Here is a 27573-nt window from a genome sequence, read left to right on the forward strand (position 1 = left end):
TGCTTTCATCCTGGGCCGGAAGGAACAGGAGAGCACAGAAGACTGAAGCGTTCCAGTGTGCGAAATGCCAGTGTGGCCCCGGCCACGAGGTCCCATCACAGACCAGTGGTCAGTGCAGGCGGTCAGGTCACTGTGGGTGCAGGAGTGGAAGGCGTCCCGTCATTCTGGGTGCAGGAGTGGAGGGCGTCCCGTCACTGTGGGTGCAGGAGCGGAGGGCGGCCCGTCACTGTGGGTGCAGGAGTGGAGGGGGTCCCATCACTGTGGGTGCAGGAGCGGAGGGCGTCCCGTCACTGTCAGGCAGGAGCGGAGGACGTCCCGTCACTGTGGGTGCAGGAGTGGAGGGCGGCCCGTCACTGTGGGTGCAGGAGCGGAGGGCGGCCCGTCATTCTGGGTGCAGGAGCGGAGGGCGTCCCGTCACTGTCAGGCAGGAGTGGAGGGCATCCCGTCACTGTGGGTGCAGGAGCGGAGGGCGTCCCGTCACTGTCAGGCAGGAGTGGAGGGCATCCCGTCACTGTGGGTGCAGGAGCGGAGGGCTTCCCATCAGTGTGGGTGCAGGAGCGGAGGGCATCCCGTCACTGTGGGTGCAGGAGCGGAGGGCATCCCGTCACTGTGGGTGCAGGAGCGGAGGGCGGCCCGTCACTGTGGGTGCAGGAGTGGAGGGCGGCCCGTCACTGTGGGTGCAGGAGTGGAGGGCGGCCCGTCACCAGTGCAGGAGCGGAGGGCGGCCCGTCACAATGGGTGCAGGAGTGGAGGGCGTCCTGTCACTGTGGGTGCAGGAGTGGAGGGCGGCCCGTCACACTGGGTGCAGGAGTGGAGGACATCCCATCACTGACAGTGCAGGAGTGGGTGTTGGTACAATGAAGACAGAACCGTTCTCTAAACCAGATCAGTTCTTGGTGGTCTGGCGAGTCAGAAACTTCTCAGGGAAGCAGGAATTTTAGAAGTAGGGGTGCCCCAGATCACCCCATGGCCTCCTCATGAGTCACTGGTGATCAGGACTGACTTGGAGAACCGGCCAAGCTCACACAGGTGCCTGTGGCTCCCCGGGACTGGCCCTGCGTCTCAGGCCCAGCACTTGCCAGGCTGCTACTGAGAGTAGATTCTCCTTGTGGGTTTTGTGTTTTAAATAAAAGCTGCGGCAAAGATCCAAGAAAAGGCATCACCCCACATCCAAGAGCACCAACACTGACCACGGAGGCCCTAGACTGGAGAGGAGGCCCCTCACCTGCACAGGCCTCTTTCACCTGCAGATAAAAGTGGGTGCACCCGCTAAGGGGGGACGCTTGACCTCAAACTGATCATAGTCCAGCTTCTATGTGATAAATGACGAGGCAGGAGGACCTGAGAAGTGGAGCCAGGGAAGGGTCAGGCAGAGATGAGATGCCCGGGAGCCGGAGCCACTGCTCCTGGGGCCCTGGGAGGGCCTGGCCTGGAGCCAATGGACAGGTTGGGGGGAGGTGAAACGCCCAGGGCCCAGCAGCTGCCTCGCCCCAGCTCCGGCAAGTCACCAGAGGAGGCAAGTCCCGAGGGCCCCGAGCAGACACTGGGCCCCGCCTCTGCAGAGCCGCCCCTCCAGACAGCAGGCCTGGCTGCCCTGGCTGAGCACAGACCCCCTGGAGCCTGGGCACCTGCACCTGCTGCTCTAGGGGCTGCGACGGCACCGGCAGCATCCCCCACGCTGACTCTCTCCTGGCTCCGGGAAGCGCCCAGCCACTTGCATTTGGAGTTGTGGTGCTGACGCTGAGTCCCAGGGGCGGCAGTCGCTGGCTGTGTGACCTTGAGCAAATCGGTGAGCCTCTCTGCGCCCCCACCTCCTCCTCTGAAACGGGGACACGGGCAAAGCTCCCTGGAGGCCCGCGTGGGAGACCGGACTCAGGCGGAGTGTTTGGGAACAGGCCTGGGCTCCTGGGTGACCATCAGCGTAGTCACGAACCTCCCCAGCAAGCTGCCCACCTGACACTGGACGCCGGGAACCCCGGGGGGGGGGGTGTGTGCAGCCAGGCCCCCGTCCTGGCTGGCAGGCCGGCAGAGTTGAGCAGCGACAAGGGGCCTCGAGGGGTCAGGATGGGAGCCCCACGGGCGGACGACGCAGATGTGGAGGCCAGGAGGCGGGCAGCGAGGGCGAGGGCGGGAGGCCCATGTGGCTGGAAGAGCCCCCCAGGAGGGGGCCTTAAGGTGGGGGAGCAGGGGTCCAGGACTGCCGCGTCACCACCGGGGAGAGCAATGCTGGGCTCCCATCACACACCCTTGCTTGGCCCCCGTGGGGGGACCTGGGTCCAGAAGCAAGAAGTGGGGAGGTCTCTGCACCCGGCATGGCTGGGGCAGTGAGGGTCAGGGCCAAGCTCTCCGGGTCCCCCCAACCTGCAGCTCGGTTCCCCTGGGGGTCTGCCTGCTGCAGTCCTCAAGGCTGGGGTCCCAGCCTCGCTCTCTGGACCTGAGACATGTGGACGAGCCGGGTCCGGCTCAGATTAGCAGGCCGTGGCACCGTCAGAAGCTGTGGGGCCAGAGCCGCGCTTGCTGCAGGACGACAGAGCTGAGCGCCACGCCGCGCACACACCAGGCCTGCAAGCAGGCGAGTCCCACCGCCGCCGCGGCTCCTGACCTGACCCGAGAGGGCCAGACTGGTCCATCCACAGAAAAAAGGGGGGCTCACCCCAAAGTGGTTCAGTCTGACGGTGACCACACCCCCTGCAGGGGACACGCGGGTCCCGGTGTCCGAGGAAGGGGACCCAGCGAACCTTCAGTCCTGGGTCCTTCCACCCGGTGCCAGGCAGAATCCCGCACAGTCACTGCGGCCACCTCCCCGACCGGCAGCCACATCACCCCCCACACTGTCGCAGGACGCTCCGGGTGAACCCAGAGAGGCAGACGGTCACAGAAAGATGCAGAAATCCCTGGGGATCATCGTGCAGTCTTTACGTAACGTAAGTTAGTCCTTTACGTTGATTATAACTTGTAAGTTAATAACAGGATCTCTATATTTTGTCCATGCTCTGAGCTATTGCTTGAAAATTAAGCATTTCTAAGGAAAAATGAACTTTTTAGAACATTACTACCCGCCTTAGTCATGGTCTGGCCAGGAGACTAACTGGGTGGCATTTTCATTGCCCGGGTGTGTGGTTTTGTGGGAAGGTCCCAGTCTTTGCTCTGTGGGTCTCGCAGCAAGGCCGCCTGGTGTGGTGAGTTCACCAGGCTGCCTGCCCCCGACAGACGGGGACCCTGCAGATAGAGCCTCATTCTTCATTTAAAAGGACCACGTCTCCCTAAAAAGGCATCCGCAGTCCACACGGCAACAGTGAAGGCGTGAACCCGCTGACTCCTCAGGCAACAACAGAGCGCACCAGCTGGGCTTAACCACGGGTTTTAAATGTAACGTGAGCTCCCATCACAAGGAGCTGCGACCAGGCCAGCGCGCGTCCCCGAGTTCACTGCCTGCGTTTACGACCAGGAAGGGCCACGCGGCATCATCCAGGCCACTCGCGCCATCGAGTGAGCAGCCCTGCAGTTGCCGAGACCAATCTCCTGTAGGTAGCAGCCTGTGATGGGGGTGAGCCTGCAGAGCTACGAGCTACGGTCAGCCGGGGAAGGCGCCCCACTTGAGCGAATGGAAACTGACCACGCTGAACGAACTCCACAGCCGGCTCTGAAAGAAACCCAGAGACAAGCCCACTCACGTTCGAAACTTTTCCTCATTCATAACCCCGGCAGCCAGCAGACAGGGCAGAGTCCACACTGAGCGCTGAGTCCCTGGCTGAGGTCACGGAAACCCCAGGATGAAAACTGTGGGGCGCAGCCCATCGAGGTACGAAGTACCGCGTGTATATCAGTCACTCGGTCGCGTCCAACTCTCGCGACCCCGTGGACTGTAGCCCGCCCGGCTCCTCTGCCCGTGGCATTTCCCAGGCAGGAATACTGCAGTGGGTTCCATTTTCTTCCCCAGGGGATCTTCCCGACCCAGGGAACTCGCATCTCCTGCGCTGGCGTTCTTCGCCCCTGAGCCACAGGGAAGCCCGCGGACTTGTAGCAAATCACAGTCCTCTTCAGCTTCACAGATGTGGCCACGTCCTGAGCGCAGACGAGGCTCTGGCAAATAGCCTGTGCTCGGCTGACGGCACCTTCCCGCCCCTCCACTGAACAAGAGATCTTTAAGGAGTTTAAGATCCAGACTAACTCTCTTTTGATTAAAAACGGACTCTGCTCATGATCTAGGACATGCTACTCTCATAAGAATGATCCTGAGCATTTAGCAGGATGCCCTTGAGTGGATAAAGGCAATTACCATCCTCGGGTCCCGATTCACGTGACTCAACAACCAAGAGGCAATCCATTACGAAGAGAAAGATGGGCAGATTCAGCCACAGGCGCCTCTTGGTCGCAGACCTACACACGGGGTCTACCAGCCATCCGCAGGCTCCCTCCAAACGGCTCTGGGCTCGGGGCGCCCCTTGTCCATCCCTGCAGAGGGGGCGCCTGCACAGAGCCGGAGCCCCCAGGACTGCACCCTCAGACGGGGGGCTCCCTTCTCCACGAGCGCTCTCTGCGGCTGTGACCAGAGCCCCGACTCAGGGGACACTCTCACTAGGAGTCTGGCTGGATCTGTTTCTCCTCACAGTGCCTGCGCTCTAGCTGGAGAAAAGACGGTGCGTGTGAAGGAAAAGACAGACTTTTCCGACAGCGAAGAGGAGACCGCCTGTTTGGGGCCCTCTGCTGTAGTTTCCAGGACGCTGTCTGGGGAGCGGACGCTTCTCTGCGCGGCTGTGTGTCTTCGGTTTCCAGACCCTGGCAGATCTGGGGACAGTCACGGAGAGGCCAGGTGCAGTGTCCCGAGCTCCTGGGGGGCGGTGGCACACACAGCCACGCGGCAATGGGGCCGTTGGGCCGGCGAGCCCGCAGCAGCACCGCTGGCGTCAAGGGGCCTCGCCTCTTGGGAAGGAGGGGCTCCCGAGCCATCAGCACCTCAGGAGCCAGCCCGGGGAGAAGACGGACCCAGCAGGGCAGAGCGCTCGCCCGAGACAGACCCCCTCCTTGGGTCAAGGGGGTCGGGGGACAGGGCTCGGCCCGAGACAGACCCCCTCCTTGGGTCAAGGGGGTCGGGGGACAGGGCTCGACCCGAGACAGACCCCCTCCTTGGGTCAAGGGGGTCGGGGGACAGGGCTCGGCCCGAGACAGACCCCCTCCTTGGGTCAAGGGGGACGGGGGACGGGGCTCGGCCCGAGACAGACCCCCTCCTTGGGTCAAGGGGGACGGGGGACGGGGCTCGGCCCGAGACAGACCCCCTCCTTGGGTCAAGGGGGACGGGGCTCGGCCCAAGACAGACCCCATCCTTGGGTCAAGGGGGACGGGGCTCGGCCCGAGACAGACCCCATCCTTGGGTCAAGGGGGTCGGGGGACAGGGCTCGGCCCGAGACAGACCCCCTCCTTGGGTCAAGGGGGTCGGGGGACAGGGCTCGGCCCGAGACAGACCCCCTCCTTGGGTCAAGGGGGTCGGGGGACGGGGCTCGGCCCGAGACAGACCCCATCCTTGGGTCAAGGGGGACGGGGCTCGGCCCAAGACAGACCCCATCCTTGGGTCAAGGGGGACGGGGCTCGGCCCGAGACAGACCCCATCCTTGGGTCAAGGGGGTCGGGGGACAGGGCTCGGCCCGAGACAGACCCCCTCCTTGGGTCAAGGGGGACGGGGCTCGGCCCGAGACAGACCCCATCCTTGGGTCAAGGGGGTCGGGGGACAGGGCTCGGCCCGAGACAGACCCCATCCTTGGGTCAAGGGGGACAGGGCTCGGCCCGAGACAGACCCCCTCCTTGGGTCAAGGGGGTCGGGGGACAGGGCTCGGCCCGAGACAGACTCCATCCACGCCAGGCATTTCGGGTTGAGGGTGTCCAGGCAACGACTCCCACCCAGAAACCCCGGGCCTGAGTCCCAGCTCAGCCGCTCAGCAGCTGTGAGGCTTTGGACAAGCGGCCTGTGTCTGGACGTCAGCCCCCTGGCCTGTGGAGGTGGGGATGGTGGTAGGAGGGCTGCACGGGGCTGCAGGGGGCATTCCAAGAGCGAAGAGGTAAAGAGCTAACACAGGGCTGGGGCGTGAGGCGAGTGTGCAGCCGCCATCCATGCCTTCCTTCTGCCGGACACGGGCGCCCCGACCAGCTTCCTGGATCACGCACGGGTGTGCGGGAGGGGGTCAGGACGCCCGGTCAGGTCCTGCTCCCAGGACACCGCAACTGAGAGGCGGGGTTCCACGCGCACTGTGCCCCTGCTGGGGAGGGCACGGGCCGTGTGGAACCCAGTTTGCCGACCGACCACTGTCTGCAGCGGGAAGGTTCTCTCCCCTCCCTTCCTGGGGAAACCAGAGTTCAGAAGTTTCTAAAGAGGAAAGAACAGCATTTTCAGTCCCCCTAAAATCAAATACTCCATCACAGAATCATCAAACATGTGACGCACGTGTCCCAACACTTTAAAATGTCCGAACGCGTCCTCGTTGGTCAAGAGAGGCGAGATGGGGCATGAACTTCCCATCGAGCCAACACAGGCCCCCCCTGTTGGCGCCATGCAGGGCGCCCCTCAGTCCATCCAGCCCTGCTGGCCGCCTGAGTGGGCAGGTCCAGAGAAGAGTCAGCACAGCATCCGCTGAAGCTCTGAAGCCTCCCACTCCAGGGGTCCTCAGGGTGCAGGGTGTGGGTGTGCGGGGGTGCAGGGATGAAGGCTCAGAAGCCAGGCGCACACAGAATGTTCGGGTCGTTGTCTGTGAAGCCACCTGCTTCCCTGCGACCTACGGCCGCAGCCCTGGGATGCATTTGCAGAGTGTCCAGCGTCCCTGTGCTGTAGCACAATCTGCAAAGTGAGTCGAACAGGACTCTGGCGGCGAAGGCCACCCTCACACGTAACCGCCTCCTCTCTGGAATCTTATCTCATGGGGAACCTGGGCCGAGTGGGGCTTGCTCTGAGAGAAAAGGCCTCATCCCCAGGTTCTGCCCCAGGAAAGACAGGACTCCCCGGGCTTGAGAACAGCCTCTTTGTACCGCTCACGGGGCAGCGGGAACAAAGCCGCGGACGCTGAGTGTGCACACAAAGGCGCCGGGTCTGTGGGGCTCTTTGGGATCGTAATTAGTGTAGCAGGGCAGAGCTGAGGAGGGATGCACAAAGCTGGGAGAAAGCAAAAGGGGTTCATTAGGTGCCTGGTGGGGGGGGGGTGGGGGGCAATTACTCTCCGGGAGGATGAAAACGCTGAAAAGGAGCGGCTGCCCTGGGAGGGCCTCAGCCCAGCTCGGAAGGCACTGCGGACCCCACCACACGGTGACAACAAGCGGCACAGGGGACCCCAGAGTGGCATTCGGGGGGGAGGCCATGGAGACGTGATGACAGGGAGGGCGCCACAAACACGCTCGGAGGTGGCGTGACCGCAAGCCCCACGGCACACAGCCCGTGGGCAGTAGGGGAGCCCTGGGTCGGGCCCTCAGGGTGAGGCCCACGCAGGTCTTCTCTTCCCGCTTACTTTGCTCATTCGTAGTTGACTGATCAGGCTTCACTTTTCTAATAAAAACCCACACAAGGTATGTCTAACACACAGCAACTTCTACATTCAAAATGAATAAACGAGTGAGATGTCTGACCTGGACACTCCGGGTCCAGGAATGTCTCATCGAGAAGGAGCACAGGAAGAAAAGTGAAGCCTCGCCTGGGAGCCAGGCTGTCCCCCAGCAGCTGTGATGCGTGACTAGTGTGACCTGGGAGGAACGGCCTCGAGGCCGGGGGTGGCCGTGAGCACAGACTCACGCTGAGTGAGGGTGGGGTTTGACGGGAGCCCTCTCACTGAGAGTAGCTCATCTGCTCAGCATTGCCCTGGGACGGGGACACAGGTGCGTGCTCCGTGCACAGCAGGACGGCTCTCCCCAGCGTCTTCGTAAGGCATCGGGTGCCCCAGCTGTATCCGGGTAGGAAGCAGAGGACCCCAGGGAGGTTAGAGCCGCAGCAGGTGCACTGGGCGGGGTCCCCGATCCAGGCTGCCTCCTACTTCCTGCACAAGAGCTGGGGCTCGGCCTGTCTCTCCAGCCCTGGCGTATGTCACGGGGTCCCCACCACTCATCCTGGACCCTCTTCACTGCATCCACCAGCTGCTCGGTGATGCCCAGATCACGTTTACACTCCCTTGGCAGAATAGCATGCTCACACGTTCACACACCATGTGCACGCACGTGTACACGCATGCACGCACACATGCACACAGCGCACACACTGTGTACACACTCGTGCATACATGCATGCACACGCGAATGTGCACACACAGGAATGCACACATGTACACACCATGCACACATGTGTACACACACACGCGTGCACACACATGGATGCACACACATGCACACACAATCCACGCACATGCCCATGCAGGGGAGAAGCACGTCTCCGAGTGAATCCTGAGCTGGCCTGAGAGTCTCCACAAGGCAGTGCTCATTCTGACCTTTAACTCGTGCCCCACCAGCACCCCAATACCCTGAGGACAGCTGTGACCACAGACCCGGGCTCCTCTGGCCAGACTGCAGCCGCCTTAAGTGCCGGCTCCCGTGGCATCAGTCAACTGTCCAGGACAGCCCCCGGTCAGCAGTGTTTACGGAGCAATACTGAGTCACGGCTCCCATTTTGTAAATGTTTTCTCTAAGTGAAAGGTAAAGACACAGACACATTTCAGCCGACAGAGGCGAGAAGGGTGCTCCACTCGCTTCTCCGTCTGGAGCAGCCTGCAGTCAGAGACGCGCGGCCGGGACAGTGACCCTGTCTGCTGTCCAGTCACTGCCACACGGATGGTCCTCGCCTGCCAAACTGAAGGCAGCGGTCACTTTCCTGCTCTCTGTCTCCCTCGGTGTCCAGCACAGATCAACGAGGCTCTCTGGATGCCTGCTCATCAGGAGTACCGCCTGCAGCCAGCAGCCCCTAGGGCCCAGGCCCCCCACCCTGGGCAGTGGCCGAGACGCTGGGGGAAGGGCCACCCCCACGAGAGGCTGTGGGGGGCGGGGCTGCCTGGAGGCTGGACTCAGACCCTCGGGTGGGGCTGGTGAGCCCCGCAGGTGACAGCTCAAGACCGTTCTCATTTTCCATGGGTCTATGGTGCAGGAGATGAAATCACAAAATTACGGCTGGCCTGATGCTTAAAGGGCCCAGAAGACACATTACTAAGCTCCTCCCTGGTGTGTCTGACTTGTCTACTGTCTACAAGGTCCTGCCCCAAGCCTGAGTGTCCTTTCAGACCTGGGACACACTCCACCTGCTCTGTTTCCGATCACCATCAGGGTGAAATCACGGAAGAGCCATGACAAGGAAAACATAGGAAGGAAACACGTAATGCCATGGAGCATCTTCTTTCTCTCCTAACCCACAGTTACCATGGTTTCCGCTATGATCTCTGATGCTTCGACTGAAAGCTGGAATTCATCGAGATGCAGGAGAGAGTGTGTCTGACCCACAACCCTGGCAAGACCCAGAAGCCCTCACAGGAGGGTTCCAGTCCAGTTAGAAGCCCCCCAGCGGGGCCACCATCGTCAAGACAAATAAAATAGTAAACACACACCCTGAACCTCTTGGACTCCTGTAGCTGACAGCTCACTGGGTCCTGAATGTCAGACACCTCACCGCTCACGTTCACCTTGGCCTCTGTGAGTGAAGGTGGTCTGGGGTGGCCCCACCTGTGTGCACGGGCGTTTCAGCTTCATATTTCATATTCGGACAATGAAAAACAGCCAAGTCAAGTGGAAACAAACTGCCCACCTCTTCAGGGAACCCTGGTCCTAACGTGGATGGGGACGAGCAGCCGTTTCCTACCAGAAACTTTTGCGCCTTCCTAATTTTCTCTTTGCTCAGCAGATACTGAATCCCCATGGTCTGTCACCACCGCCATCACGTCCGTCCACATGTGGAGCTCAACACGCACCTGGCGCTGTGTGTTGGGCGCTGCTCTGGACACTGGAGGTCAAGGGTGATGTCCTTGCAAGAGTTCTAAACACACCCCCCGACCAGCTCCTCTCACAATGATACCTTAGACCCACCTACCGATCAGGTTTTACTGGCACTGAGAGGTCCCTGCTGGGGCTGAGCGTTCATTGCACGGATCCTCACCTTCTTTTCAGAGGACACACCGGGGAAGGAACAAGCTGAGTTCTGGTCTGGCTCAGCCTGGGGCCAAAGCCCCTCCGGAAGTGAAGGGCATTCCAAGGTGCTGGGAAGGGTCCTCAGAGGGGGCTGCGCTGGGTGGGCGAGGGGTATGTGATCCGGCTGGGGGACAGATGGGATGCTCGGGGTGGGGTACAGCTGGGGGAGGTCTTTCAGAGTGAACGTCGCAGCCCGCACAAAGGTTCCAGGACAGAGGAGCGCGAGGGAGGGTCCAAGGCCAACACGGAGCCAAGCAGGGGCACAAAAGGCCTGCAGGCTCCCCATCCCGCCCGCAGCCTCATTAAGGCAGAGGGCAGGGCCACGGGTGGGGACAGGCAGCTGCCTCAGCCTCAGAGACAAACTCACAGCATCCTTCGGGGACCCAGTTAGGCCGCCGAAGCTGCTGTGAACGGCGACGTGGCCCCCCAACGCTGACGAGCGGGGTGATGGGGGCACGTCACCATCAGTCCGTTTGGTCTCTCTCAGCTGTGAGATGAGGGTGCTGACCTCCGAGGCCAGCAGGAACGTCTCAGGCTGTCAGCGCCAGGAAGGCACAGGTGCCCAGCTTCCACAGCAGGTTCGAGCTGGCCGCGGCCCTGGAGGAAAGCCCCAGGAGGGGCGGCTGGGAGAGGGCCCGAGAGCAAGCAGACGCGTGGGGCCCTGCTGGCCTGGGCATGGGGCCGTGAGTTGCAGGGTGCTGGAGCCAGCGTGAGGTCTGCGCGCCCCAGACCCGCCCCAGGGGTCTGTCTCTGGAAGCGGGGGGCCACAAGGACGGGGGGATCAGAGTTAAAACGCACCACTTCACAGCTATCACCCAGGAAACACAGGGTCTGAAGCCAGAAGAGAAAGTTCGAAAGCAAACAACAGGAGAACTAAGATTTTTTTTTTCCCTTGGTTTTCCCCTTCACGTTTCAATGTCAAATTCTGTGGTCGCTGAACTGAGTATTTCCCTTCTCCTCGGATGTGGGAGAGGAAGGGGAAGCCGGGGTGGGGATGACTGGGGGCAGGTAAACCAGCTGAAACCGCCCTCCCAGCTGACGGCTGCTGTGCACAAACAGCTTTCCTCCCACCCAAGACCACCGTGGGCTCTACCTAAAGAGCATGGTGTTCAGGATTATGAAGGATGTAATCTAAAGAACATTGCTTTCACTGGTTATTCTTCTGCTTCACTGCCTATAAAACATGAAAATGATAAAATGCTTACATATAAAAGAAATCCAAAAATTTTAACTTTAGAGGATATACATCTAGTTCCATATTGACACTAACACCCTGGGCAGTGTTAATAACCCCAGCGTCTGTCACACAGACTCTTCTAGTTTATTTGCGATGAAACATCACAAACCTGTGCTTCCTATCCGTCACTCTCACACACTGTACACAACCGAGCATCTTAAAGCATCTGGCCTTCCTTGCTGATACAACCATTTGTGAGTTTTCCTTTTTTTCGTTCTCCAAATAGTCAGACACATGCAAACACACACCCAGACACCTAACTTTGCTGGTTGCATTATTTTTTATATTAAAGAACCTTGAAACAATACTTTCTCCTGACTGTAGCCTTCCTAATCAGAAGTCACCTTTATGAATACCTTGCCCTTGCTAATAAATAACCCACCACAATTCCATTCTTAATTATCAGCAAGTCTTCTAAAGCAGGAAGGCTATCCCTCATAGCTCAGTTGGTAAAGAATCCATCTGCAGTGCATACCCTGGTTTGATTCCTGGGTGGGGAAGGGATAGGCTACCCACTCCAGTATTCTTGGGCTTCCCTTGTGGCTCAGCTGGTAAAGATCCACCCACAATGTGGGAGACCTGGGTTCAATCCCTGGGTTGGGAAGATCCCCTGGAGAAGGGAAAGGCTACCCACTCCAGTATTCTGGCCTGGAGAATTCTATCCATAGGGTCGCAAAGAGTCAGACATGACTGAGCAACTTTCACTTCCAAAGCAGAAAACCCCAATGGAGACTCAAATATTTTGAGCCACAAAGTTTAAGAGCAGTTGATTAGATGGAGAAGAGAAACACTGTTATGGAGCTTCTCCCCCGTCACAGGCATCCCTCCGGCGACGTCTCCCGAGGAAGGGATTCAGGTGCAGCACAGACACACCCTTCCTGGCTCCTGGAACTCCCGCCTCCGACTGTCCAAGACTCTCTCAGATCTAGGCTCGACCGCCTCCAAAGGCCTCTCTCTCCTCAGTGTAAGCGTCAGCTCCAAGGAGACGCCTCTGTCCACTGCCCAGACTTCGGCTCCCTCTTCTCCCGGCTACCTTGCCTCTTGTCTATCCTTCCAAGCCCCCTCGCTCACCTCCTCTGGGAAGCCCCCCGACCACCCCAGGCTCCCAGGGGCCCCTCTCAGAGCTCCTTGTCTCAGGCACGTGCCTAACGCAGCGTGAACAGGTCCTCCCCGTAAACTCTGCTTCGGAACAGAGTTCTCTTCTGCTCCTGCCACTTTAGAAATTGTGACGTCATCATTGGAAGAAGTGGATTCTGGAAAAAACTTTCTGGAAGAGTCCTATTTTGCTCGAGGCACGCGGTCTTCTCAAGGCTCCCTGAGGCGTCCCTCCCCCAGGGTGACCCGCAGGCCTGCAGGGACCCAGACACACAGGCCGTGCAGCCGCTGGCCAGGGGTGGGGGCAGGGCCCAGCACCGAGGCACGCAGACTCCAAGCCAAAGGGGCCTCAGGAGGCAGTGGTGTGGAAGTTCAGCTGCCCCGGCGGGTCAGCGGGCCGCCGTGCGTCGGGGCCCGCACAGGGCGTCTTCCCTGCACGGGCCTCTGACGTTTGGAAACCGCTGTGCCCTGCCCGAGACCCCGGGATGGGTTGTGCAGCTGCTCTTTCAGAAACATTTTCCCCTCGTAAACACACACTCTGGCCTCCGACGGTCTGAGCGACAGCCCTCGGCTTTCCCCTACGTGAGTTCTGCCCTCTGTTTTGCTGGGCCTGTGTCGAATTAAAAGCTGGGCTTGGCCGCCTCTGACGGGCAGGCACATGTCACCGTGCATGGCACGGGGGGTCCCCGGGGGCACAGTGCCCATCGGGCCGGCAGGGGCTCGGGAGCGGGCCGGGCAGTGCTAAGGGGCTCTGCCCACGGCTGCCTGTGCCAGGCCGTCCCTGCAGATCCGGGGGACAGACAGCAAGCCCTGCTTATAGCCGCCTGTGCGAGGCCGTCCCTGCAGATCCGGAGGACAGACAGCAGGCTCTGCTTACGGCCGCCCGTGCCAGGCCGTCCCTGCAGATCCGGGGGACAGACAGCGGGCTCTGCTTATGGCCGCCCGTGCTAGGCCATCCCTGCAGATCCGGAGGACAGACAGCGGGCTCTGCTTACGGCCGCCCGTGCCAGGCCGTCCCTGCAGATCCGGAGGACAGACAGCTGGCTCTGCGGGCACAGGCCTGTGTGGAGCCCCCCGTACCTTCACAGGGACGCAGGCCCCCCCTGGGGCTGGGCCAGCAGGAGCCGGAGAGCGGGTGACAGGCCCTGGAAGGGGAGGCGGGTCGCGGGCCTGTTGCTGGGCTTCGCGGGACCGCCTTGCTCACTCACGAGGACCCTCGGACTCTAATTACCTGCCTTTTGGCATTCCCTCCCGCCCTCCTGCCGTGTGGGTCTAAATCCCCGTTGAATCCATTTTCACACTTCCCTGCACTCTCGCAGGTTTCTCCTCCCAGCGCCCACCTTTCAGGAGAGCTCGGCATCGCCTGAGAAGCCCACGGGGGTCTCCCGGGACACCGGGCCGCACATGGGCTCTGCCGCCTGCTGAGGGGTACCCGCGGCCGGGCAGGGGGTCCCTCCAGCAGGGCCGGGGAGCAGACCCACTCGACTGCGGGTGCCCCTGACCCACGCACACAAGTCCACCTCCCTCCAGATGGTGGAGGACGGCTGCGCTGACTTCTCGCCCTGGACAGACGGGGAGCAGCGCCCCACGGACGCCGCGACCGCTGTCCCCACAGCTCGCCCCACTCAGCGCCCTCCCCACAGCGTCCTGGACTCCCCAGGACACTCAGGCCTCGGGTTTCTCTCTGGCTTCTCCCAGAAGCACACTGCTATCCATGCAGACCGTATGTGCTAGGCTGTGGTCCAGGAAATGTGCCGGCATCTCTGGATCAGGGTCTAAAGGAGAGAGAACAGCCCTCGCAGGGTGAGAAGTCAGAAACGTTCACCTGGGCTGGGGGGGGCTCGAGCTGCGCCTCCAGAGGAACCGACACCCAACAGCAGCCAAGCACCACGGTCCGCACACACGCGCGGTCGGCACACACACACGCCGCGGTCGGCACACACACACGCCGCAGTCAGCACACGTACACGCCGCAGTCAGCACACACACGCCACGGTCAGCACACACACACGCGCGGTCGGCACACACACACGCGCGGTCAGCACACACACACACGCCGCGGTCAGCACACACACGCCGCGGTCAGCACACACACACACACGCGCGGTCGGCACACACACACGCGCGCGGTCGGCACACACACACGCGCGCGGTCGGCACACACACACACGCGGTCGGCACACACACACGCCGCGGTCGGCACACACACACGCGCGGTCGGCACACACACACGCCGCGGTCGGCACACACACACGCCGCGGTCGGCACACACACACGAGCGGTCAACACACGCCGCGGTCAGCACACACACGCCACGGTCAGCACACACACACGCGCGCGGTCGGCACACACACACGCGCGCGGTCGGCACACACACACGCGCGCGGTCGGCACACACACACGCGCGGTCGGCACACACACACGCCGCGGTCGGCACACACACACGCGCGCGGTCGGCACACACACACGCGCGCGGTCGGCACACACACACACGCGGTCGGCACACACACACGCCGCGGTCGGCACACACACACGCGCGGTCGGCACACACACACGCCGCGGTCGGCACACACACACACGCCGCGGTCCGCACACACACACGCCGCGGTCGGCACACACACACGCCGCGGTCGGCACACACACACGCCGCGGTCGGCACACACACACGCCGCGGTCGGCACACACACACACGCCGCGGTCGGCACACACACACACGCGGTCGGCACACACACACGCCGCGGTCGGCACACACACACGCCGCGGTCGGCACACACACACACGCCGCGGTCGGCACACACACACGCCGCGGTCGGCACACACACACACGCCGCGGTCGGCACACACACGCCGCGGTCAGCACACACACGCCGCGGTCAGCACACACACACACGCCACGGTCAGCACACACACGCCGCGGTCAGCACACACACACGCCACGGTCGGCACACACACACGCCGCGGTCGGCACACACACACGCCGCGGTCGGCACACACACGCCGCGGTCGGCACACACACACACGCCGCGGTCGGCACACACACACACACGCGGTCGGCACACACACACACGCGGTCGGCACACACACACGCCGCGGTCGGCACACACACACGCCGCGGTCGGCACACACACACGCCGCGGTCGGCACACACACACACGCCGCGGTCGGCACACACACACGCCGCGGTCGGCACACACACACACGCCGCGGTCGGCACACACACACGCGCGGTCGGCACACACACACACGCGGTCGGCACACACACACGCGTGGTCGGCACACACACACGCCACGGTCGGCACACACACACGCGCGGTCGGCACACACACACACGCCGCGGTCGGCACACACACACGCCGCGGTCGGCACACACACACACGCGCGGTCGGCACACACACACACACGCGGTCGGCACACACACACGCGTGGTCGGCACACACACACGCGCGGTCGGCACACACACACACGCCGCGGTCAGCACACACACGCCGCGGTCAGCACACACACACACGCCGCGGTCAGCACACACACACACACGCGGTCGGCACACACACACGCGTGGTCAGCACACACACACGCCGCGGTCAGCACACACACACACGCCGCGGTCAGCACACACACGCCGCGGTCAGCACACACACACACGCCGCGGTCAGCACACACACACACACGCCGCGGTCGGCACACACACACGCCGCGGTCAGCACACACACACACACGCCGCAGTCAGCACACACACGCCGCGGTCAGCACACACACACACGCCGCGGTCAGCACACACACACACACGCCGCGGTCGGCACACACACACGCCGCGGTCAGCACACACACACACACGCCGCAGTCAGCACACACACGCCGCGGTCAGCACACACACACACGCCGCGGTCAGCACACACACGCCGCGGTCAGCACACACACACACGCCGCGGTCAGCACACACACACACACGCCGCGGTCGGCACACACACACGCGCGGTCAGCACACACACACACGCCGCGGTCAGCACACACACACACGCCGCGGTCGGCACACACACACACGCCGCGGTCGGCACACACACACACACCGCGGTCGGCACACACACGCCGCGGTCAGCACACACACACACGCCGCGGTCAGCACACACACACACGCCGCGGTCAGCACACACACGCCGCGGTCAGCACACACACACACGCCGGGGTCAGCACACACACACGCCGCGGTCAGCACACACACGCCGCGGTCAGCACACACACACACGCCGCGGTCAGCACACACACACACGCCGCGGTCGGCACACACACACACGCCGCGGTCAGCACACACACGCCGCGGTCAGCACACACACACACGCCGCGGTCAGCACACACACACACGCCGCGGTCGGCACACACACACACGCCGCGGTCAGCACACACACGCCGCGGTCAGCACACACACACGCCGGGGTCAGCACACACACACGCCGCGGTCAGCACACACACGCCGCGGTCAGCACACACACACACGCCGCGGTCAGCACACACACACACGCCGCGGTCAGCACACACACACACGCCGCGGTCACCACACACACACTGCGGTCAGCACACACAGCTGCTCCCTGGACAGAACACAGAGGCAAGGTGCCCGGGCACCTCTGTGACCTTCCTGGACCTTCCAGAGCCCAGGGGCCAGCTCGACGCGCGCCCCTTTGCATGCTGTGGGTGAGGAACGCGACGCCCACCTCCCCGGTGTCCCCCGGGCGTCCCCACCTCGCGGAGGAAGGCGGCGCAGGGGCCGTCAGGCCTGGGGGTGGGAGCCCTGTCCAGCGCGCGTCCCTGCCGCCTGCCTGCCCCCTGTGGCCAGTTCAGCTCTGCTGCCCGCCACCTGGGGTCCGGGACCAGTCACGCCCACCCCATGCCTGCTTCCTGCATGCATACGCTGGGCTCTGCCGCCTGGAGTGGCCTCGCGGCATGGACCAGGGCCAGAGCACGCTTTCCCAGCGTGTCTACGGGCACCGCTCACGGGAGCCAGAGGCTGGGGGCAGAGGGTGGGGCTCTCGGAGGGTCTTCCAGGCCCTGAGCTCCGATGGGGGCACTGCTCGGGCCTCTGGGAGGTGGAAGTGAGCACCCTTGCTAACAGAGGGGCAGGCGGTCGCGAACACCCCCGCCAGAATCAGAGTCAATTAAAGTGACGCACTTTCCCTCTCCGCCTGCCCCAAACCGTGCCGCCTGGACCTCCCTCTCACGGGACAACCCGAGACCCGGGAAAGCAGCCTGACCCAGAGGAGGTACAGTGAGTCCCCTTCCGCTCCCATGCCCCGGGCCGCCTGGGGTAAACCCCAGGTCCACAGACACACCGCCAAGAGAACTGACCACAGTTGTAACACGGGATCCCGGGGGAGCCACAGCGGCCAGGCCCCAGCATCCTTCGTATTAGACGGCCCGATCGGCCACTTCCCAGATGCCTCACTGACGGCTCTTCGCTGTTTAATACGTCTGGTCTAACGGTCACTGTCTGATCAGGGCAGCGGCTGCTATATCGGGACGGCAGCACGCTTTCCAGGCATGCGTAGCTGTCTCTTTGGCCATCTTTCCAGACTCCAGCCTCCCCAAGAAGACATTTCCAAATCTCAGGGGCTATTTCCGAGGGAATGCGTTACACAGGAACCAGGGAATGCGCGTGCAGTCGCTGCTTTTGGAAATGGCACGTTTGAAAATTTAAGATTTATGAGAAAAATACGCTACCAACTCAGGTCTTCCAGAGACACGTTCAGACCCGTAGTGGAGAGGTATCAGGAAGGTCTGACGGAGCATGCAGGTCAGAGCTGGTCAGCCCTGAGCCGGATCCCCTGACACCAAAAACACAGGCAAAAACCAGGTCCTGGAAACGGGCCCCTTTGCTCTCGCAAAAAGTGAGCACGTTTTCCTGGGGTTCTCACAAGGCTGCAGGCAGGGAAGCTGCGCTGACTCATAGCGGGGCCCAGGCCTGCCTGGGGGTCACCGGCCTTGCCCTCAGCATCCTGGTTGCTGCCTGACAACCCACGCCCTTGCCATATGACCAGAATTTGGGAAGTTTTGACAGAATTCTGCCTGCGGTGGTTGGTACTGACGGCCACTTCTGCAGAGGCAAAGCCTGAAAGACTCCAGTCCTCAGGCCTGACTAGGTCATCACAGAAAGAAATGTTCTTTTAATAGTATTTCAGGGCACCCTTCCAGTTTTAAAGCAGAATAGATTTTGCTTATTGGAATTTGCACACAGAGTTATTTCAACCTGAGAATTTAAACATAAAGCCACGCCAAGCTGCTAAAAGATACGCAGTGGACTGAAGTGGGAAGGGCTAGTTTAGAAGCTGGATCAGGTAAACCCCAGGAATTCACTGTTTTCCACCTCGAGGGGGGACGGTTTCTGTTTTGAGAGCTATAGCAAGTGAGAAGGGGAGACCCATCGGGGAGAAGGCCCCTGAGTCAAAGGTCAGGAGAAGAGCCAGCTGGGGCCTCCCTCTCCCTGAGCCAGGCTCTCCTCATTCCAGGGCGGAGGTCAGGGGGCCTCTGGGCTCCTGGAGCCGCTGTTACCCCCAGCCCGACCCCGCCTCTCCTCTGAGTCTGGCTCCAAGGCCCCAAACACCCTGGGGCCCGTGGGCACTGGGAGACAGACCATCAGAGGAGGCCTCCTCGCCGGAGAGTCTGCAGAGCTGCGCCTCGCAAGGGGAAGGGGAGCGGCCGCTGCTCTGAGATGATCAAAGCCTGGAAGACGCAGAGCAGCGTTCAAAGAGACTCAGGGCGGGGGGGCGGGGAGAGCTCTGATCATCCAGCCGCTTGTTTCTGCCCAGTCTTGCCCAATCCCCTTCCACGGAAGTAGGACACCGACGTGACAAAACTCATTGATGGGCTGTGACTTCGTCCCACACCCGGGGGTTGCCCTCAGTGAGCACGTGCGTGCAAATACACGCTCGCGTATGCATACAATGTGCGTGTCATGTGATGTGCCAATCGGGGGAAAATAGGAATAAAAGCAAAGAAATTGGCCTTTTAGATCAAAAATACAGATTTAATCCAAGTATCTTATGCTTATCTACTTAGAGGACAAAAATAACATTTACGAAAACAATGGAGAAAGTTTAATTGCAGAATCCCATTAAAACATGACCTTTAAAGATGGATTTCAGTTCTTTTAAAAGTTAATACACCCAATTCTTTCAAGTCCAAGCAAATTAAACTTCAACAGATTACCTGGTGAAATTGATATCTTGTTACGTGTTAGAATGTGAGTCTATCGAGAAAGACGTGAGTTTTTCAATAGGAAAAGCAAAAGAAAATACCACACTCTGACACATACGTAAGAGTCTTTAAAATGCTGACTCTTGCCTATAAAATAGTTCTATTTTAAGAGACAAGAGAAACAAATGTTTAAACGTACTTGCACTGGAAGCTAATAATGCAAATTACTCGCTGTTTGGAAGCAAGTTTTAAAAAAAAAACCCACTCAGAACTCAGGGACATTCTGGAACCCGGAATCCCGAACCCCAAAGCATGGATTACGAGCAGGCGGGGCCTGGCATAGAGCACCAGGGAGGCCCAGGGACAGACTTTAGCAGACGAAGAGCAGGGCTTCATGAAGGGTCAGCCACACGAGGGCCGTCCCGCGAGAAGGGTCTGACCGCGGCGCCCTTGCCGCGTGGCCTCTCTGCCCGGGAAGGAGGCAGACGCCCAGGTGCCCCGGGCCCTCCTCAGAGCCTCCACTCCCCACCCCCAAGGCCTGCAGGAGACTCTCAGCCTCTCCTTTGCAGGGTGACCTCCTCCTACTCTGAGCCCAGTAAAACTGACCACACTGCCGCCTACCACTCCCTCACTCCCAGGTCACCCGCTTCGCCCCGAACGTGCACACTGCTCATTTTCTCCTGCAGAAACTTCATAAAAGGAATGGGACATTCCCTGATGACCCATGAAAGAAAGCTCCATATTAAGTCATTCCGTCTTCTCTGTAACCCCAGGATAAGGGTTACCTGGACGGTACCCGTAACCTCGAGTGTAGGGTAGAACTAGCAAAGTGCGCAAGTCCAGTGATTTGAAAACGAAGCACGGAAGCCAACAAGATACCGTCTGAAAATGACTGTATTGGGTTAGAAACACTTTAAAAAACTTTTTCAGGTGGATTTTTAAACTCGAACGGGTCTCCATGGCAGTTACAGAAAACCCTAATGAAGTATGGGTCCATGAATGGATGAATACCAGCCCCGTTTACAGATACAAACTCCTCCATGTATAACTGCCCCCCCCCCCCCAGTCCTTAATACATGACTCAGCAAATGCAGAGCTAAGAATCAGGACAGCCTCACCCCACTTGCTGAGTGTGCTCTGCTAAAAACAAGCCCAAACAAGACGACAGCCCAGTGCCAGCATATTCTGAGCAGTGAACAGGCCACTTCGAGGGAGCAAACCTCCACATTTAATCAAAGTAACTCCCACAAGGGTGTTCTGTAGCAATCTCAAAACCAAGCCCACCAGAAAATCTCCACAATACTTTCATTTCCAAATTTTCCTAGACCCTATTTTTAAAGTTTTTTCTGTGTTCTTTCCTTTTTTTTTTTTTTTTATTAATCTGGATTGAAGAAAAGCACACATTTCATTTATTGTCTGGATTACAGATTCTTATTAAACAAACCAGAGCTCATTATAAAATCAATATCAACTTAACCACCATGCCCCCAGGAGGAACCACATAAAGGTCACTCCAAGAAATTCAAACAATTTTCCTGCTGGAAGGGCATGATTTTAATTACAGATACTATTAATTAGAGCTGTCACTGGGAAGCTTTTTTTTCCTGTTAATTATCACAAACTCGGTCCTAAGTATGCATTTGCAACCTGCACTTTTGTCAGAATGAGTCACTTCTGCATGCAAGCCCAACCTTTCCATTCTATCAATATTTCATATTCGAATTTCAAAGCGTATCAAAGGATGCCATGCTTTCTAAAACCCTCCGCCCGTGTGATCTCCCGTCTCTCACACACGGAACAGAACCGGTGTGATAATTTATTTATGTCCTGGCACAGGCCTGGCCCAGCAGACCCGGCTGCCTATACTGGCCTTGCTCAATAGAATTTCTGGATAAAGTCTTACTAGTTGGTGTGACATTTTCCCCCAAGCTTCTCCTTCAAACGTGCTTTTTCTTTTGCTTTGAAGCAAAGCTAGCTCTGCTCTTGAAATGCCATCTCCCACACATCTGAAGTTGCTGCTTCTTTAATAAGAAAAGACTGCACCGACCGGGCTTTTGACCCCCTCCAGAAAACCAGAGGTTCTCTTCATTCAACAACACCACCAAGAGTTTTGAAATGGGGAAGAAGGCTGTCTTCTGGTCTCTTTTAAGCAGAGCGATTTTATAAACTCATCCCAGTGCCTTATGTGAGATAGGGTCAGGGTGTCTCTCAGACAAGTTCCTGGGGGCGGGTGGTTCTGGAAAGAGCTTGAGCAGACTCCAACAGTGCAACTGTGATGACAGAATGATAATATTTATAGATGTGACTGTAAAATAGGATGCATTATTTACATGACATATTCCATATCACAGTCATGTGACCTGAGAAAACAAAGACTCTGCTCCAATCCAATGGGAGAAAGTCTTTTACAAAATAGACTGATTGAATTTTAAAGAAGATGACTGAGTAAATTACTTTCCCAGGTGGAAAAAATACTTAGAGTTACATTATATTTTCTGTTAAAAGCAATCAAGTACCCTGACTGGCATATATTCCGGGCTTGCACGGCTGTTAAAACTGGAGGTGTGTTTTCCTTACAGAGCACTATTAAATCTGGAGTGTGTGCTCCAGAACCCCCAAACATTCTGTGAAATTTTTTCCTGGCCAATTTGGTCTAGACCTGCCTCCCCTCACTCCCATTGGCCCCCATTTGTTTCCAGGTATGTTGGGGCTGTTTCAGTAAACCCCTCCCCACGTACACCCCGCCCCGCATGGCTCTCCTAAAGATGGCTTGCTGTGCTTTCCAGCCATCAGCCTGAGATTCCACGTCACATCCAAGTCACAGCAAAGGTGGCAACAGGCAGGGTCAGAGAGTCTTTTCATCTGAGACCCCGAGGAAGTCAATGATTTAAGAGACATCTTCATACATCTATACAACCAATTTATCTTGCAACTCTGGTGTTTTTCTTTTTATTACTAGTGGCCAAACTAAGAAAGATAACAGATAATACATAATTCATGTATTGTACATTCTCCACATTTCTAATTAGCAGCCTGCTTTCACAGCTAACGTGAGACCATCCCAGAACAGCGTAAGATTAATTTAGAGCAGGAAAACCAGGGTTGCAAGGTATTTACATGAATGCTAATGAGAAGTTTCAAATCGTCATCACAGAAGAACCCAAACTACGAACAACTGCTGGGCATGGGGAGGGCCTGTTCTAAGGGTGAGCGGAACGGACACGGCACCGAGAAGAGTGTCTCTTTACCTGGTAGGCGTTGGTGGCGTCTGGGCCCGGGTCGCCCACCAGTCCCGAGAGCTTCTCCTTCAGCCTGTAGTGAGAGCTGTGTCGCAGGCAGTAGATGACGCCGGACGCCAGCAAGACCCCCACGATGGCCACGACGGAGACCAGGGTGAGCACCACGAACTTGGTGGAGTCTTCCCGCGCTGCCTGGTGAGGCAGAGGCCTGACTCTGCTTCTCTGCAAACAGGAGAGGGGGCAGGTGAGTACCCAGCTCCCGAAGACCGTCCTTTCCACACACACCCTCAAGTGTAAAGCTCCGGGCTGGCACCGGACCGACCCAAGGGCGTCCAGCAGTGCAGTCCCAGCCCAGCGGCCAGGGTTCTCTGGACACAGCGCACCTGGGTCAGCAGGGTTTTCAACAGGAAGGTCAGCAGCAGCATCGCTCAGACTCAACAACAGAAAGTATCTGGCAGTTAACTCACTGCCTTAAGTAAAACAAAGCCTTTCTCCCTTCTCAACGGGTAAGAGGCATTTAGGGCCACCGCCGAGGTATCCGGTGGGGCTGGGCGGGTAGAAGCCGCAGCAGAGGTCAGACCAGTGGCTGAGCTGTGAAGGCACGCGGCTACCCCTGGCTCCACTGCAGGCGGAGGCCAGTGCAGAAGCCCTTCTGCTCTCCTTCCCAGGCGCACCCCCAGGTGCAGACCTCCGAGGGGTGGGGTGGGGCGCTTGCACCCGCGCAGACCCCCACGTCGCGCACGTGGGCGCTTTTCCTTGAAAGCGGCTGCAAGACAGGGTCTCGCCGTGGTCGAGGAGTTCAGTTCTCGGCGGTGAAAGGTAAGAGGGCCCAGGTCCACCAGCGTCTCAGGCGTGATGGGGGTGGGTGGTGGGGGGCGGAGCGCCCAAAGCTGTACAGTGCTCGCCCTCATTAGCTTCATTATAAGGAATATTAGCAACAATTAAAAACGCCAGGGGGACGATGCACCGGCTCCGGCCAGCACGCCGTCCACAATTACCCGGGAAATGAATAGAGACGCGCCCGCCTCAGTGCGGGTCGCTACGGGATGAGCACAATTAGCAAACTCCTTTCCACCACCTAATTTCGCGTGGTAACAAAATGGATTTTTCCCCATGAATGCCTGGCCGGCCTATTCATTATCTCCCTTCTATTAGTGATTTTCCGCGCCGCGCTCGGCCTCCAGCTCCTCACTTCCTCCGGCGCCCCGTGTACACAGGGCCTCTTATGTCAGGCCGGGCCGTTTTTATCTTGTAATCATAAAGGCCACCAAAGCAATTATCGCCAGTCTTGACTGGAAAAGCTGGTCATTAATTAGCCTCCTTTGCCTTCCGTGCGGCGGATTAGCTGATGCCAGGACTGGGTTAATGGAAACGCGGGCGAAATGAGAAAAGACGCCGGATTTTCTTGCCTGGATGCTCGGCTCCGAGGAGAGCGGCAGGTCCGCCCGCGGCGGGAGGAACGGAGGCGCGAGGACGCGGCGGGGGGAGGCGCGGAGGGAGGGGTCGGGGGAGGGACCCGGGCGCCCGGCGGCGCGAGGAGTCCGCGCCGGGGCGGCGGGCCAGCCGGGCCCTCCGCGTGGACCGAGCGCCGGGCGGGAGACCCTCCCCGCCTCTCCCGCCCCTCCCCTCGCTCCTCCCCCGGCCCACCCCGCTGCTTCCAGAACAGGCACCCCCGAGGCTGTGGGCTGCCTCCCCCTCTCCCCCCGCCCCGCGCCCAGAAACAGATCGGGGTGAGGGTGCCCATCCGCGGCGCCGGACCCCCGGGCTGGCCCGGAGGGCGCCCGACACCCCTGCGCCTCCCACGTGAGCCCAGTTCCTCGCCCGCGCGCGGTGCCCGTGGTTGGCGCCCGTCGGGCCGCGGCCGGTTAACTGGGAGGTGCGCCCCTTTCCACGCTCTCCGGCCTGGGACGCTCCTCTGAGAGGCCGGCGAGGCTCGGCCGCGCAGGTTCCCGCTCCGCCGCTGCCCCCGATCCCCGCAAGTGCCGTCCCCCTGCTCCCGGATAGGCCCGGGTCCTCCACACCCGGCGACGCGCCGCGCCGAGTCTTCGCAGACCAGCCGGGACAACAACAAAGAAGGGGGCGCGGCCGGAGGAGGGGGCGTCCCGCTGCCCCCCACCCCGGCCCTCCCGGCATCACGGCGCCCGCACCCCGCCCAGGCACAGACGACCGGCGGCCCCCGCGCCCCGCCTAGGGGCTCCTGCCCGGCCTCGGAAGACCCCGCGCCCACGTGACCGCGCCCCGCACCGGGGCTTCCCGAAGCTTCTCGGCCCGCGACGGGACGCGCACACGCGCGCAGTGACCAGCCTGGCTCCGAGGGGACGCGCGGCGCCTCGGCGGGTGGCCCACAGCGACGGGCGGTCGCAGCGCGCTGGGGACAGAGGCCTGCGCGGGGCTGCTCCGGGGCGGCGCACGCCTGACGGCCGGACGTAAGGGGCGCAAACGCTGCTCGCTGGCCTCTCGGTTCCAGGCGGGAGGCCGTGAGCGCGCAGGAGCCCCGGGAGGAGGCTGGCGGCGGCCTACACGTTACCCTGGCCCAGGTCTGGGGCGGCAGGAGCGGTCCCGGCGGGGCGCGCCCCCTACCCCCGGAGGCCCAGGCGGCCTAAGCATCCTTGATCCCAGAACCCGACAGTCGCCGGGACCGGCGATGCACTTGGCCCGGGGAGCGGAAAGGAGACTGCCTGCTGCCCCTGGCGCCGCGCTTGGAATTGGCTCAGAGGTCAAAGAACAGCGCCCAGGAGCGGGATTGCGGGTCCCTCTTCCTGGGCCCGCTGCCCAGTCCCCGCGGGGGCCCAGGTGCCTCCGAACGGTGTAGGACCGGACCCACGCCCACGGAGTCCCCTCTTCTACGTTCCTGCCCGGCTCCCCGCTTCCCCGGGCCGGAGCTGCCCCCCTCCCGCCACCCCGGGGAAGGGATGGCCGGGTCGGCAGGCTGGGCGGACCGGGAGAGGTGTGGTGAGGCTGAGGATCCGACGCGGCTGCCGGGATGCGGGGCTCGGAGAGGCGGGAGACCCGGTTCCGACCACTGTGGTGTGAGGCCGCAGGAGCTTAGCGGCCTACTGGGCAGCCTGCCTCCCGCTGGCGCCGGGCACCTCAGCCGGAACCTAGCAAGTCCCGCTTCTGGAGGGCCCCTCAGTGACTCCACGGCCTACAGAGTCCCGCCGGGAGGGTGCGGAGGCGGGGACTGTAGACTGCAAGTCCGGTCTTAGGAATCTTGGAAGAAACAAAAATTTATATTCATTTAAAAAAAAATTAAAGAGCATAAACTCACTCCTTGTCACAGTGATTGTGTTGAAATAATTTAGGATTATTTTATCTCCTTTCCTTTTTGTAGAGTTAAAAAAAATCTCAGGAGCCCTGCTAACCAAGAGAGGTGAGAGAAGGACACGTGTGCTTTCGCTTAGAGGCGAGTCTGACCCTCCCTCCTTCCGGGAGTAACCGGGGACCCGGGTCCCCCTGCGGAGCGCCTGCGACTACAGGTGCTTTCCTGCCATCTCAACCTGGGGCTGAGCCCTGCCGAGAGCCCTCCACTAATTAGAGGCATCTTGTCAGTCTTGACTTGGAATTGAAAGAAAATAATGTTTAAATATTTATGACTTTGACATTTACAGTCAGGCGTCTTTTAAAAGCGGACCGCCTCCTTCTGTACAGTGGCAGCTCTCTTCCCTCCCCGAAAGTTTGGAGCAGGAAGGAGGGGGGTTGGCGGAAGCAGTCCCCAGCAGCCTGGGCACACAGGGAGCGTGGGGTGTCGGGTTCCCTAGGATGTAGGGGACACATATACAACTAGCACTCATTACTGAGTTTCAGAAGTAGAAAAAGTGTGCTATTTAAAAATATTCAGGAAGAGTTAAGTCAACTTTATATCAGGTTAGATGCATCTTGAGAGTACTGTACTGAAGTACAGTAGTTCATATTTTTCCCACTCAGCCATCTCCACCTGCAGCTCCTTGAGTTTATAATATACAATATTTCAGAAGCCGTGATTTGAGATACACATGTGACCACAGAGGCAATCAGCGGAACTGCCCTCAGCACCCACAGACCTGGTCCTGACCCAGTTAAACTATTTTGATCTGTGCTTACAAGTGGAGGTGCATGGGGCTTCCTTTATGTTGTCTTCTGAGCCATTTCTGGCAAAATATCTTCAGAACTTTTTTTTTAGCAGTCCATGTGGTAATCTTAAAAGAAGAGAGGAGAAAAAAGAACACTCTATACCCAAACTTGGTTGGGAATAGAGGCAGGCACACAAATATAAAACTTTATGGTAAAAATATTTGTTGACAGGTAGAAAAATTTAGTTTTCTAAGACTGTGCTCTGTAACCAGTTAGACTAATTCATTACCTAAGTCATTGACTTCAGTTTTAAAACACACTTGTACCCAAAAACTTAAGGCACTGGCATGTAGCAGCTTCATTGATACTAAAGTTCTAATACTGTGTTTTCATTTGTATCATTTCTAAAGAATTTGATTTGCAAGCCCAGCCTTATCCTGTGTTCCTCTGTACTTTTATGTTACTAAAATGGTAAAGATTTTTCTCTGTAAAATTTAGAAATTAATTTTGGGGACTACTAATGAGCTGCTAAAACAAGTCTGTCTTTGGTTTCCCAGATGAGTCATCTTAGAATTACTTGGGAATTTCATGCTAAGTTTACTAAAACATATTTGCTAAGATACAGTAACTATC

General features: G+C 59.4%; 1 protein-coding gene across 2 annotated transcripts in view; it reads right to left on the reverse strand.

Moving 5' to 3' along the window:
- PTPRN2 (protein tyrosine phosphatase receptor type N2) overlaps positions 1-27573 on the reverse strand; it is a 601207-nt gene that overhangs the window by 91418 nt on the left and 482216 nt on the right. For both annotated transcript variants that reach the window (XM_065938706.1, XM_065938705.1), the window contains one exon: positions 22900-23112. In XM_065938706.1, the coding sequence (XP_065794778.1) occupies positions 22900-23112 (213 nt within the window). The remainder of the gene's footprint in view (positions 1-22899; positions 23113-27573) is intronic.

This window comes from Muntiacus reevesi, chromosome 6, assembly GCF_963930625.1.
Source record: "Muntiacus reevesi chromosome 6, mMunRee1.1, whole genome shotgun sequence".
In the NCBI taxonomy this organism is placed as follows: Eukaryota; Metazoa; Chordata; class Mammalia; order Artiodactyla; family Cervidae; genus Muntiacus; species Muntiacus reevesi.